This window comes from Diplotaxodon limnothrissa, linkage group LG3, assembly GCF_057381915.1.
Source record: "Diplotaxodon limnothrissa isolate DT_005_m linkage group LG3, D_limnothrissa_male_GT1.1, whole genome shotgun sequence".
NCBI classification, from domain to species: domain Eukaryota; kingdom Metazoa; phylum Chordata; class Actinopteri; order Cichliformes; family Cichlidae; genus Diplotaxodon; species Diplotaxodon limnothrissa.
Genome location: NC_140598.1, coordinates 20,305,243 through 20,319,304, shown reverse-complemented (window position 1 = coordinate 20,319,304; position 14,062 = coordinate 20,305,243). Strand labels below are relative to the sequence as shown.

The 14,062-nt window shown below is 40.4% G+C and overlaps 1 protein-coding gene and 1 non-coding gene across 2 annotated transcripts; one reads left to right on the top strand and one right to left on the bottom strand.

Annotated features, from left to right (window-relative positions):
• The first annotated feature begins 1,337 nt into the window (after positions 1–1,337).
• trnap-agg (transfer RNA proline (anticodon AGG)) lies at positions 1,338–1,409 on the top strand. Its single transcript has one exon. It is a non-coding gene; the product is annotated as a tRNA-Pro (tRNA).
• Positions 1,410–3,754: 2,345 nt separating this feature from the next.
• On the bottom strand, positions 3,755–7,301 carry LOC146634843 (uncharacterized). The gene is made up of 7 exons (XM_085349972.1): positions 7,274–7,301; positions 7,076–7,117; positions 6,730–6,996; positions 6,410–6,649; positions 6,099–6,320; positions 5,811–5,936; positions 3,755–3,792 (listed from the first exon to the last, which is right to left on the bottom strand). The coding sequence occupies exons 1-7, from the start codon at positions 7,299–7,301 to the stop codon at positions 3,755–3,757; spliced, it is 963 nt and encodes a 320-aa protein (XP_085206098.1).
• Positions 7,302–14,062: the final 6,761 nt, after the last annotated feature.

Genomic DNA, 14,062 nt, shown 5'->3' with positions numbered 1-14,062 from the left:
TCATGCTTGAAAACCCAGCAATGTGGCTAAATTACAACAATTCTGCAACAGTGAGTGGGCTGAAAATCCTCCACAGTGCTGTTAAAGATTTATTGCAGGTTGTTACAAATGCTTGGTTGCAGTTATTTATTAAATTCAGGGGGCAATAGCTTTTTCTGACATGTTCATCTAGGTTTGGGTTTTTCCCCTTAATAATAAACACATTTATTTAGAAACTGCATTTTGTGTTTACTTCTGTTCTTTGGATAATATTGTAATTCAATTAATGTTTTATCACTCACCTTTGAAAGTTCAGGTCAGGGGTTAACGTGTAATAATGAGAAATAACAGAGAAAAACAAAAGGAAGGTGCAATGAGACATAGGAAATCATGATTCATGGCAAATGAAATTTATCAATAATTGAAAGCCATCCTGACAGTTATTACAAATTAATATTAGCAGGTTCAGTCCCAACTGATGACCTATAAAGATCTGTGTCATTACCAAAGTGTCACAAAAGAAACATCTCATGATGGGTAAACCAGTGAGCCGTCTCAAAACCTTCACAACCGTATTGTTGCAAAACATACTGAAGGTATTGGTTCTAAACTACTGGAGGTTCTAGTGAGCACTGTTGGGTTCTTAATGCAGAGGTAGAAAGAACATCATTTCACCATATATAATAATGATCAGAAGAGTCGTTGAAGAGCCAAGGTGCTACAGAAAAACCTGGAATCAGCAGGTACAATTGTTTCAAGAAGGCATGGCATGTAGGTCACCATCCATGGTGCCATTGCTGAAGAAAAAGCATGATGAAGAGCTTTTAAAGTTTGCTGAACATTTAGAGAAGCCAGTGAAATATGGTCTGGTCAGATGGTCATATGATTGTTCGGTTTTTCTCTGTAGGGTCTACCTTACAATATAAAGGTAACTGTTATTGTGATTGGTCGCTATATGAATAAAATTGACTGGAAATGAAAAGATGACTTGTCCATGGATATGCAGACTGGAGCATCCAGGAAATGATCCCATCAATTTTCCAACTGGGAAATGATCTGCTTTACCTCCTGAGTTGGTAGATTAACACCCCAAGAATGAATGTTAGCATATCTTAGCTAGAAAGCACTAAAGCATAGAAACCAGTGCTTGTCTGGTTGAATGAGGCAAGTTCTTTAAAATGACCGTTGCTCTGAGCTGATGTCCTGAAACTGTTTGTGTCCACAATGTGGAAAAACCACGGCGATGTGTTTCCAGACTTTTGACTGGCAGCTTTCAAGACAATGTTTCATATATTCAGCTTCAGCTACGTGCTCTGATGTGTGACTTTCAGAAAAGAAGTTGGTGAAGATGTTTATGTGGCTCGTTGGTCTAGGGGTATGATTCTTGCTTAGGGTGCGAGAGGTCCCGGGTTCAAATCCTGGACGAGCCCACCTCACGTCTGTAGAGTTACAGGGTAACCTCCTACATCTTCTAACGAAACCTCTTAGAAATCTGTTATCTACAGCCTGAAATCACACGTTCCCATAGTACCTCACACAGATGTAGCTGAGAGATCTGATTTCCATTTCTTACAATTTTAATTCTCCAACAAGTTTTTTGAAGATAATTATTTGTCTTTCATGTTGGCCTAACAAAAGAACACAGAGTATTATTTTAGATTAAATCAGAGGGTTCAATCCAAACTTGTGCACAGAACTACAAAAATACACAGCTATCTATCAAATATTATAAATGTGTAACTCTTTGACACAACATTAACAAAATGCATGTGGAAAAATGCACATACATTTCTTCCTTTTGCACAAAGATTGAACATCAGTAACTATTAATACTTTAGTATCACAAAGGAATCTATTTCAGTGCTTTCTGCACACATGTAGCTTATCTACCAACTTAAATACAAGTTTACAAATTTGATTACAGCAAAAGTCTGAAATGCCATGTCAGCTGTTATTTGGAGTGTAACTAAAGCAAAAAAACAATTAGTTAGAAAAATAATGCTGGGAAATTATTTTAGTCCTTGCCAAGCTCAATACAGGAAGGCTACACAGATAAAGGTCAGTAAAAATAGTGTTCAAGCTTGTGGTTTATTTTCCAGCTCTACATAAGAAACGCTTCAACCACGAGTGATGGCAGTTCACTGATCATCATTTATACATGTAAACTGGTTGTCTGTGTAAACGAACTGCTGCTACTGCTCTAATCCAGCTGAGCACTCAAGACTCAGCTATTCACACACTGCTTTCTAAGCACCTTTATCAAACACTCACGTTTGGATGGAGGCGTCAGAAGAAATTTGGGGTTCAGTATCTTGCCTAAGAATACTTCAGCATGCAGACAAGAAGACACATTTAGAAGACAACCCACTGCATCACATGAGCCTCAGTCAGTGTTCACAGTGCACAGAGAGATCCTGCTGGTTTGCTGTTTATGCATTACTAATGTAGATTTATTTTTGACATGCGTGTTTAAGGTTCTGTGCCCAAACTGACAGTGACTGATGGCAACATTTAGACTGAAAACCAAATAATGAAACTCTGAGAGACACAGGACGATTATCGACTCTGTCCACACAGTGGAAAATTAGTTCTTAATAGAGGAAACATCGTCTACATAACAGACCCAATCAGCAGGAGCGATGCTAAACACAGCCGCTGTGGTTTCCTGTTTGATGAAAACAGGTCGTCTGCCTTCATGTTCAGTCGTCATGTTACAGATACTAACTGAACTGAACCTTCAGCAGGTTTTGGACGTTTATGAGACAAATTTAAATCACAAACTTTCATCACTTTAATCCTGCAGGTTTGAAACTGTTTTCTATTATTAGAAAGATTCTTTGTGTATTTCAGGTAAAGTGTGATGCTCATATGTAAATAACATCTTGTTTTGTTTCCTGTCCAACTGGCCAGCTTTGAGATGAAACCAGTCATTTTTAACCAGGATATGTCCTTTAATGCACATATTAAACAAATATGTAGGACTGCTTTCTTCCATCTGAGCAACATCTCTAAAATTAGAAATATCCTGTCTCAGAGTGATGCTGAAAAAACAAGTTCATGCATTTATTACTTCTAGGCTCAAAATCGTTTTCTGTGCCTGTCATGAACAGCTGTGTGGCAGGCAGAGGCAAGACCCAAATGCAGGACTTGGAAACAAAGGGGTCGGCTAAAAGAGGCAGCTTTATGGCGGGGAGACTGAAAGAATAACAAAACACAGAGAAGAGGCTGGCACAGACTGGACACGAAGGAAATAAACATGAACAACAAGAAATAGAGAATAAGAAATATAAATAATGACGACTCTGACAAATAAGGGAACCTGAGCTCAAGAGACACCAATATAGAACCAGAACAAAGGTCACTGAAACAAGAGAACAAATAAACACATAGTCCATAACAAACACAAAAACTAGGTCAAAGACTGAGGACCATCACAGGACACTCTGTGTCAAACATGAGTGTTCATAAGTTCAGAGTATTGATCAGTTTGAAATGATGGAAGCAGCTCCTGAAAGTGACGACTCTTCACCTCGCAGTAGACCTTTGTCAGAGTTCAAGCTGCACAGACTCAAACCAGCAGCAGGTTGATTTCTTTAGTTCCCCGTCAATCCTGGTTGCTCAGGAGGAACTTGCTCCCACAATGACATCACTGTGTGAATGAATGGGAGTGAATGAAGAAAGGAGGAAGCTGATGACTGCCTGTAAATGTTCCCATGGTGACTGACAGAGTGAGACTGTCCACAGGAAGTCTGCAGGTCTGTCCTCAGCTTCCTGTTTACACTTCTTCTGTGGTGTCTGTGGTTCCTTTAGCTTCTGTAAAAATGGGACAGTTGAGTGTGCAGTCATGGTGCAGGTCACGAGAAGGGTGAGGCATTTATTGTCCTACCAACTTTAAAACCTAATTAAAATGTATATGTATGTAACAAATATATGAAATTTTAAACCTAATTTTTAAACTGAAGCTTAAAGAGAAAAAAGTTAATGATGGATTGCATTTATATAACACTTTTCTAGGCACCCAAAGTACAGTTCCACAGTCACTCTCACACACTGGTGGAGGCAGCTACAGTTGTAGCCACAGCTGCCCGGGGGCAGACTGACAGAAGCAAGGCTGCCATATCGCACCATCGGCCCCTCTGGCCATCACCAGTAGGCGGTAGGGGAAGTGTCTTGCCATAGGACACAACCACCAGGACAGAGAGAGAGCAGGAGGGATCAAACCGGCGACCTTCCACTTATAGAGGAGCTTCCCAATCCACTGAACCACAGTCGCCCCGATAGTTCAGCATGTAATAACACTGGGACATGAGTCATATAGGTGCAGCCTCCCTACCTGTGTCCTCAGGGGTCTGAGTGATGATGTCAGCATTGGTCATGTGTGTTTTTGGGATGACATCATCAAGACAAGAACATGCCAATGAGTGACTGAATATCCGGGTTTTATTTACAACTCACTGAACTTGGATTTCCCATCAAACCTGTTTGCCTGCTGAACTGAATTCAAATATATATTGTTTTCATTTAATAATAATCCTGCAGAGAAATCTTAATTCTTATGAAGACGTTGTGAGGGGCTTCATGAATCTCTCTCTGAAAAAGAACTCATTTTGTTTCACTTTAAACACTAGTCACACAAAGAGATGAAGACAAGAAACAAAGTTAAGAACATCTTTTGCTGTGTGGTAACTTTACATCTTCCTTTGTTCAGTCCTGTATCTCAGCACCGGTATCTGCTGACATGCACTCTCTCTACTCTCAGACACTGTTTACCTCTACAGAGTCCACAACATTCAAATAGCTGCTAGACTGATCTTAAACACATAAAACACTTCATGGTTTATGTGTTTTACCTTTGATCATTTCCCACTGATCTCAACAAAGAAGCTCCGTCACAGAGAGCTTCTCTCAGCAGTTAACCACACCAGCAGCACCTGTTTTGATGTGGGTGAATGAACGCTCGACTCCGGGAAATATGAACTACTAACTCAGGTGACTTCACTATTTATGTGCTTTTACATCTGATTACTGCTACTACTGTGTATAACCCTCAGATTTACATGGCAATAAAAGAAATAATGTGGTCACTGAACTAGCTTCTCCTGCTAGTCCCAAAAACGTGACTCAAAGTGAGAGCTGACTGGGCTTTTTCAGCTGTAGCCTAAACTGTGGAAGCATCACCCTGCCCTCGTTAGTTCAGCCCACTCGCTGCCTGTCTTTAAATAATGTCTTAAAATGTGTTTTTGCTCCTCAGATTAGAGTCAGAACGCGAGCAGTACATTCTCACCTTGTACTGGTTGTTATTTTCCTAATTTTGCTGGTTTGCTGGTTTGTAGAGTATTTTTATTAAACTGTCCAACGTGTGCTTCTCCGATTTATTTTTGAAAAGATACATCTGGATTAAAAACAAACCAAATCCGCTCAGATTATTTTTAATCTTCAGTTCAGGCCGACTGCTCCTGTTACACTGTGTCATTCACACAAACCTGAATTGACTCCCATCAAACACCGATCATATCTGTTTAAGCTGCAGGATTTCCTGTCTCAGTGCCACGTCTCTCTCTGCTGACTGCCTCATGTTATAAACACTGAACTGACCAACGAAACCACAGTACAGCTTTAATTATGAAACCAGTGACAGGTTTTACTGAGGAAACAGGAACCTGAAGAGTGAACTGCACCTGCTGTCAATCCCACTTTCAAAACACTAGTTTGATAAATTTGAGAAGAAGATTCTCATTGTTTCATTGAGCACATTTTACAAGCCCGATGAAAACTACTTTTGGGTTTATCTCTCATTGATGTCCCTCGCTAGAACACAGGTGAATGTGTACCTGCAGTGTTTGTCCTCAGACTGGAGTAAAGTACTTCAGGTTCGCTGGCTGGAGTCTTATTGGTCCAGGCTCTACTGGTGACCTCAGCATAGGTGACATCATTTACTGGAGCTGACTGGTATCTCCCTGCAAAGATGAAGTGATCTGAAAGAATACTAGTATTTGTGTCTGTGGAGTTTTAGTCTGAATCTACTTTCTAAGTGTTCTAAAAATAGAAACGCTGATGGAGGCTGTCTTGATGTGTCCAAGATGATGACTTTGGATGAAAATTTGAGACAGACGCTATACCTGTGCGTTTCTTCCACAGAAGATGAAGTACAAACAGAACCAGAACCAATAGCACCAGGGAACCTAAAGCAGCTACAATTGGGAATATGAGGGAGGAGGGGGGAGAGGGAGAAGGGGGAGGAGAAAGAAGGGTAGAAGAAGAGGAGATATGAGTGTTTGTCAGTGACGTTATGGTTGTTGTTGCTTCTTTTGTTGTTGTAAACAAGGCTGTGGTTGAAGGACCTGCAGGAGAGATGAGGAAGCTGGTTCAGTCAGTTTATCATCAGCTCAGCAGATTGGCTTTAAACAGGAAGTGATGTCAGTGTTCTGACCTCTGACCCTCAGAAAGCTCTGAGGAGATGATCCAAACTCATCAGTAGAACACCAGTAGAGACCATCATCAGACTGCTGCACGTTAATTGTGATGTTTTTCTCTGATTTAGGTCCAACAAGACGTCCATTAAAGTAGAAATAAGCTGCAGCTGTGCCACCAGTTTTCTTCTTACAGCGTAGAGTGACATCACTTCCTGTCCTCACAGGAAGTGCAGGGATCTCCAGGATCACATGTTTATCTGAAGAAAAGACCCACAGAGTGATGTAGAGGTGGTATAACAGTCTGCTGTTAGTCTGATGAAATGAATGACTTCATTACCTGATACAGTGATGTTGACTTCTTCACTCTTCTCTCCAGCTTCACCTTCACACCAGTAAACTCCACTGATTGGCTCGAACTCATCAAACAAACAGGATGAACCATTGAACCTCCCGAAGCCCCGCCCACCTGCTCCACATGACTCAGTCCCACTTCCTGTGTCCCTCTTCACCGTCCATCCATCAGAGCCCAGCTGACCTTCACATGTCAGAGACACTGAGGCTGCTGTGAAGAACTGCTGAAGGTTTGGACTGACGCTCAGAGAGACTGGAGGACAGACGGACAGTTTCTATCAGTGTTTACACTCAGTGTTTGCCCTGGACCATGGTGCACTTCATCTACTCACCTGCACAAACAGTCAGTGCAGACAGCAGCAGCACACACACACCTGCAACAGGAGGTCAGAGGTCACTGAAAGTCAGAGGTCAATGAAGGTCATAGGATATTAAAGGTGAGAGGTCACTGAAAGAGAGTGGACATTATGACCAGAAGGCAGTAATAGGCCTGGGAGAGCATCGTCTTTGTTACCATGTTCACCCTTCACCCTGCTGTGATGGCACTTGTTTAGCCATTTGTCACATAGACTCTGGATGTTATATTTCAAAGCTGCACACTGGTTATCTGTGTAGGTCACAGTTAGGTGTTGTGAGAAAGTTAGGTAGTGATGGCCCGCTTGAAGCTGACGCTCCGGAGCGTGTGTCGAAAAAAACAACACACTGGTTCAGAAGCACTGTGTCGAGGCTTGCTTCGTTTGGCAAAAGTCACGTGACCAGTGACGTCCGAAGCTTCATTACGCACGTAACTGCTTCGGTACCTGATTCAAACGGATATAAGGAAGTGAATCATCCACGGGATTCGTGGAGTGTGTTGATGGTGACAGATAGCGACGAGGTGATCGTTCCACTGACAGATATGGAGCCAGCGAGGAAGAGAGGACGTTCTGGCGTGTGGGAATATTTTGAGTTGATTTTGCTCAATTCATTTTATCTGCTGAAGTGAAAAACCTGAAATGTCCAAAATCATGTTTTCATAATGTAAATATCATTACAGCATATGACTTTAGGAACACTTCCATGTGAATTAAAGCTGATGAAGACTACAAAAATGTATTTGGCACTATACGTACATTACATTGCTACAGTTTAGAAAATCATTTTGTTTATTGTTTTTAGGTGATAGTCTGCAGGACCTAGGAATACCTGCATATCTTCCAGCTTGCAGTGTGGTTCCTGCCAGAGGTGGGACCAAGTCATTGTTTTGCAAGTCTCAAGTAAGTCTCAAGTCTTTATCCTCAAGTCTCAAGTCAAGTCTCAAGTAATGTCAGGCAAGTCAGAGTCGAGTCTCAAGTCACTGGTGTAAAAGTCCGAGTCAAGTCACAAGTCTGAAATTTTGAATTTCAAGTCCTTTCGAGTCTTTAAAAAAAAAACGAAAAAAAGCATGTTGCAGTTATGCTAAATGTAAATATTAGACCATGTAATTTTTAAATCTGTGTTTTTCTCAACACATGACAAAATAGTGAACTTAGAAAATATACACAAATTGTGAAATTGCACCTCTTTAAAATGCAGCTCAATTAAACCTAGCTCCAAGAATAATTTTCACCGACAGTTCTGAGATAAGCTGCATGTTATTCTTGGATGCGGTTGTAGGACCAGCTTTAAAATCGCATGACAAAAATATCATACATAAATAAATGATATTTTAAAAAAAATATAATTAAAAAAAAAACTGCATCACCAACGTAGCCTGGAAAACATTTGCTAGTTAGATGAAGTCAGCTATCTCATCGTAGCATATTTATATGCATATTTATAATTATACGCTTCTTGGAGTGAGTGCATACACTCATGAAGTTTAGTAACTTCCGGTCACTGCAACAAGCCCAGGTACAGTTTACCGACGGATGGGTGCAGGACCTTGAAATGCACCGTGTAGAAAGTAAAGACCATCGTACGTATCATAAGTTTACCAGTCTCACAAATCGTCGTCATAAATACACATTCGTTAACCGTTTATTAATAGGACCTTTGAGCTCAACGGTAGTTAATTAGCAGTGGAAATAATTTCTGGTAGCATCACAGAAATGTAGCAGTGACAATAATACTGTATGCTGTAATCGTACTGGACAATTAGTGATACAAAACAACTGTTTTACCCTGTGAATAAAAGTATATGTTTTTGTCAATGTACCATAATAACAGAAGCGAAACGCAATATTGTGTCAGGACAATTCACTATTTATGCACAATAAATAAAGGAGCATAGCGCGACAATTTCTGTTCAGCGCCAGACTTGCTTGTAACCTATATCACCAATTATGTTAAGAAAAATGACGCATTAACTACAACAGCAGACTGACCTGTGTGTAAATGCTTGGAGCAGACTAACCTGTGAGCTGGAGGGTTCTGGGACGTTATATTTGGTCTTTGAATGGCTGCAATCCAGTCGCCTCTTTGTTACTTCGGAAACATGGCTCGAACAATTTCTCTTCAACGACGTAATCCGATAACAACCGATCTCTTTACCCGTCGGCTTCCCGTGGCTGTCATGCGACCGGCTATTGTAGTTAATAATACAACAGCTTCTTGACATTTTTGTGTTTCTTTTTATCGCTGTATAACTGATTTCAATTGAAAGTCTGTGTGCGCTAGTACCTCTTGCCACGAGTTCCCAGAATCCTTTGCGGTTCTACCCGTGAATGACGTCACATTTTCAATCTCTATATAATATGCATGTTAAATTTTATATTTGGGGTAAAATATCAAGTCTTTTCAAGTAAACCGGTTCAAGTCCAATTCAAGTCCCAAGTCATTGGTGTAAAAGTCCAAGTCAAGTCACAAGTCTTAGAACATTATTTCAAGTCAAGTCTAAAGTCATAAAATTAATGACTCGAGTCTGACTCGAGTCCAAGTCATGTGACTCGAGTCCACACCTCTGGTTCCTGCACTCCACAGCCTCTTCTGTTCCATGCAAGTGGATTTTCTCCAGGGCAGGAGAAACTATTTCTAAGAAAAGAAACAGACTCAGCCAGCGCACAGTAACACTAATCCTCTTTTTAAATGTAAATAACAAAAGGGCTACCTGACATAGAGCATGTTTTTACTTTGCAAGTTCTTGATTAGGGATGGGTTTTGATTATCGCCTTTCTGATTACAATCCATACTAAATTGAATAAAGTGATATTGATTCATTACAATCCTGTGTCGATTTGTAAATTAACGTTATAATGCCTGAAACGCCAGCATATCAGGTTAAACCTCACAACATGTCGTCAAACACCATGCAGCTAAAACAGTAACTGGGAGCAGGTTTACGGATTCTGCATACAAACGTGAACACAGAGCGCGGACCCGACGCGTCAGAGTCAGATTTTGATGTGTCGTCAGGTCCGCGCTGTGTTTGCCTCTTTTTTTTTCCGCTGGCTTCTGCAGCTGCAGGTTTCATAACTCTCTGTTTACATCTCTAATTAAGTCTCACATGTGTCAGCTTTCTTTTAATAGATACGAAATTATGGATATATACTGTTAAATGATCAGAATTGTAATATTTCTGACTGAGGCAAAACTTTCCAGATTCCAATCAAATTGAATCGGATCCTGTATCGAATCAAAATGATTCTACAAATCAGTGACGATGCAGCCGTACTCAGCTCCCTAAGCATTTTCCCTTTCCAGTTCACAATCAATCCCACCCCTAGGTCAAAAATATGTATAGGACAATTGGCCTCATCTAATATTTTGTATGAACCTGTCCAGCTGTCCAGTGATTAAATGACAAGTAGATGGAGGCAGGACTCCACAGCAGGGGCATACTCCATAATGTGCTGTGCGTTCTCATATGTATATTATATATATTGCTCACTTATTGTATTTACCAACATCAAGGAGTTATGAGCAAAGAAAGGCCACACCATAGTGCATGTTTAAATAGGGAAAGTTTATTGATCAAAATGTATTACGCAGATACGCATTACATTTTTTTCAGCCCCCCAATCGAGAAAACAAAACCAATTACATGTTCAAAGCAACGGAACGGTGGCCCAATATCAGAGAGAACTCCACTCTTGAGTGAGCAGCGATGATTGAGCAGTCCGTTTTATTTTGCAGATTCAAGCTGCTCTTCAAAGTTTTCACCACCAGATGTCACCGGAGAGGACTGTGTTGAAAAGCTTCGAGTAATGAACCATTTTTCAATACAAGCTTCAGTGCTTCGGAAAGCTTCATTTGGCCATCACTACAGTTAGGTGTTGTGAGAAAGTTGGTGACACCCAGTTGGTGGGGAGGTCCTGGTGGTGAAGTCTTCTGTTCTCCTGTGTCAAGGGTGCAGACAACAGCTGTTGAAACACCTTCTCTTTTAACGTCTATTCAACTAAATGCTGTGCTATTTATCTTTAGTGACTGTGTACCTGCCCCCCCCCCCCCCCCCCCCCCCCCCTCTCTCTCTCTCTCGTGCTCATAAGAATAAAAATGAATAGAAAGTTGTTGATTACTTCTACTCATGTGACAAAGTGCAGGAAGACCACGCCTGGGTGCATACTTTTGGTAATAGCCCGTCACCAGTAGTAACCATCTATTACCTATGACAAGCCACCTGGGAAGGCGAGACGAACTTTGGAGCAGACACAAGACACTTTGTCGAGAGACACTTCTGCATCAATGACGGGCTGATTTCAGTTCCCACAGAGGCTGCAGCCATCGATCGGCTTAAGCACACATGTGCAGCTGAGTCCAACCTCAAACTCCACAAAATTGCCTCAAATTGTTTCTTAGTCATGCAAGCCTACACCCGGTGTCGAGTTCTCTCCGTATGTAATAGTATCTTCAACCTCTTGTATACTCTGAGTGGAAAGCAGTTAAAACATAAACATGTTTAATCAATACCTTTCATAACTTGAAATGCAAATAGAAATGATACATTTTTAAAAATGATGCAAACAACAAAGTAAAATGTTGCTATTTACCCCAAAATGCAGCAAAGGCCTCAGAGTTTTTTGCACAATCACTTCAAACTATTTACAGAACAATCAGGTGTGTTGCATCAAATAAGAAGGCACACAAAGTATTCATGCAACTCCCAAAGAATAGGTCCTGTCCACTATAAAACAGAGGAGAACACCACAAGGTCTGACAGCAGGAGCACCTGTGACATTCACTAGTATAACTCACAAAAACCCAATAACTGCATAACACACTAACTACAGCCTCCAAACACACTAAACGTCACTAATCTCTCACATGTGAAAACTTGCTCTCTCTCTTTCTTTCGCTCTCTCTCTCTCATTGGTGTCACTCCTAAAACTTCTCCCTCTTCCTAAACAACCAAACGCCTCATGTTGCCATATCATTTTTTGATTGGTGGACATGGTACACTTCAACATGAATAAGGAAGGGAAGTGGTGTTTTTTCTTTTTCACTCGCAAGCGGAGAGCGTTTGCTAGCGCTGTCCTTAGAAAACGCAGTTGCTGAGGCGGCTGAGGTCATTTGGAGTCCAGGGAGCGCTTTGAAGACCTTCTGTGACTCTTTGGTGGCATCTGTCATTTTTTACAGTGTTGTATGTTGGTACCTCAGGTCCCACATCTCCAGATTCACTAACAGCTTCTTCCACCTGGGCCATTCGGACATTTAACAAACACCATGTCCCCTCTGTTCTAACTCTGCTGTGATCCCAACAACCTACATGTAAAGGTCGCCCAAACTAATAAAATTGTCAGGAATTATAATGGAGAGAGAAAACAGGCGGCTCCCACCCTCTATCTGAACATCAGTTTTGAGTGGCTATACAGTATATCTGCAGAGATACGGGCAGTACAGGTGCAGCAGTTAGGTATTAAGAAATAAAAAAGAAAAGAAAAACATAAAATGAATTCATATTCAATTCCCACATTTACTAAAAGCAAACAATGTAATGATATTAAAGTAACTCCCTGATGGATGACATGAGCAATGAATAGCTTCACTGATTTTATTAGGTTCTATTTGAGTCTCAATCTGCTGCTGTTTGAAGCTCATCACCAGAAAAACAACAAAACATACAAACTCTGAGGGAAATGACCAAAACAGTCTCCAGTCTTTTGTTAGACTCTGTGTTTATAGTGGAAAATTTGCTCTTATTAAAGGAAGTGAAGGCTACATAATAGGCAGATAAGACAAACGTGTGGTGAGTGCAACTAGCAGCTGTGGTTTCCTCAATGAACGTCGATGTTCGAAGAAACGAGGTTACTACACCGGGGGACCCCATCCTTGGGGTGGACCCATTTTTGTTTTAGCGTCTTTTGGGGTTTAAAAGCCACAGAGACGCGGTGCTTAGGAAAAATGCATTTCAGCTGTGCTGATGCTCCTGACACGTATAAGACTGGGGAAACCTGCATTCAGCTGGACCTGAAAAACACTATGTCCAGATAAACACAATCAACTTTTGGAGAAAAATAAAAGATTCTTCATCAGACTAACAACTAAAAACATGACACTTACCTTAACAGTATGGGCTACATCAAATATATTCAAGACCAACAACAACACTTCTCACTGCTGCTAATTTTAACAAAACTAAACAAAAAGTAGAAAAAGGCAATTCACCAAGTCTTGAAAAGTAAAACTGAAAAATAGAAACACAGAATAAAATAAAACATCCATCCAGATCTTTACCACCAACAACATAAAATCTATCTTGATTAAATGGCCAAATTCTCCAATAAATGAGCAATAATAAAGTAAGAAAAAATAAGACATTCAATTTATGGACGCTCAAATTAACAGAGCGACATTAAACGCATCTCATTGCCTGCCGTAGCGTTCTTCGCAGCTGCACTTCACCTCAAAGGTCGGTTAATACATCGGATTGAACTTAACCAAAGTCCAATTAAAGGAAAATAAATGTTTCTAACAAATACAGTGAAGAAGATTAAAATAATTCACTGTCAGTTACTGTCGCTGTGAGTTTGACGAGGTCAGCTGCTTCATTTGGTTCTGCCTAAAGTTCTCTCAGTGATCCAGTGTTTATATGATAAGATACGTGTTTAATGCAGAGAGTTGGAATTACAAGTTGGTAAGAAGCTTTTTAACAAAGGTTTGATTTAAGCTTTAAGTTCAAAGGTGAAAGAAATTTCACGTTTGATGAAGGAAGATCAAGGCTAACAAGGACATAGGTCAAAGGTCAAAATAAGGTAAGGTGAGAAAATATAATAGATATATATAATCAATCAATAAGGTGAAAATATCAGATAAAAGGGTTTATTTGGTTATAAGGAATAAAGAGGTCAAAGGTCAAAACAAGAGTACTGTTAAGTTAAAATTAAAAGGTCAAAGGTCAGATTAAACAGGTTACACAGAAAGGA

Bases quoted from the DNA above. Each gene is read 5' to 3' on its own strand.
- LOC146634843 (XM_085349972.1), bottom strand. From the start codon at position 7,301: ATGGCTAAACAAGTGCCATCACAGCAGG. The intron at 7,118-7,273 runs GTGAAGGGTGAA...CTCCTGTTGCAG, and splicing joins ACAAGTGCCATCACAGCAGG to GTGTGTGTGTGCTGCTGCTG. The intron at 3,793-5,810 runs GTACACATTCAC...CCATTTTTACAG, and splicing joins TCTGAGGACAAACACTGCAG to AAGCTAAAGGAACCACAGAC.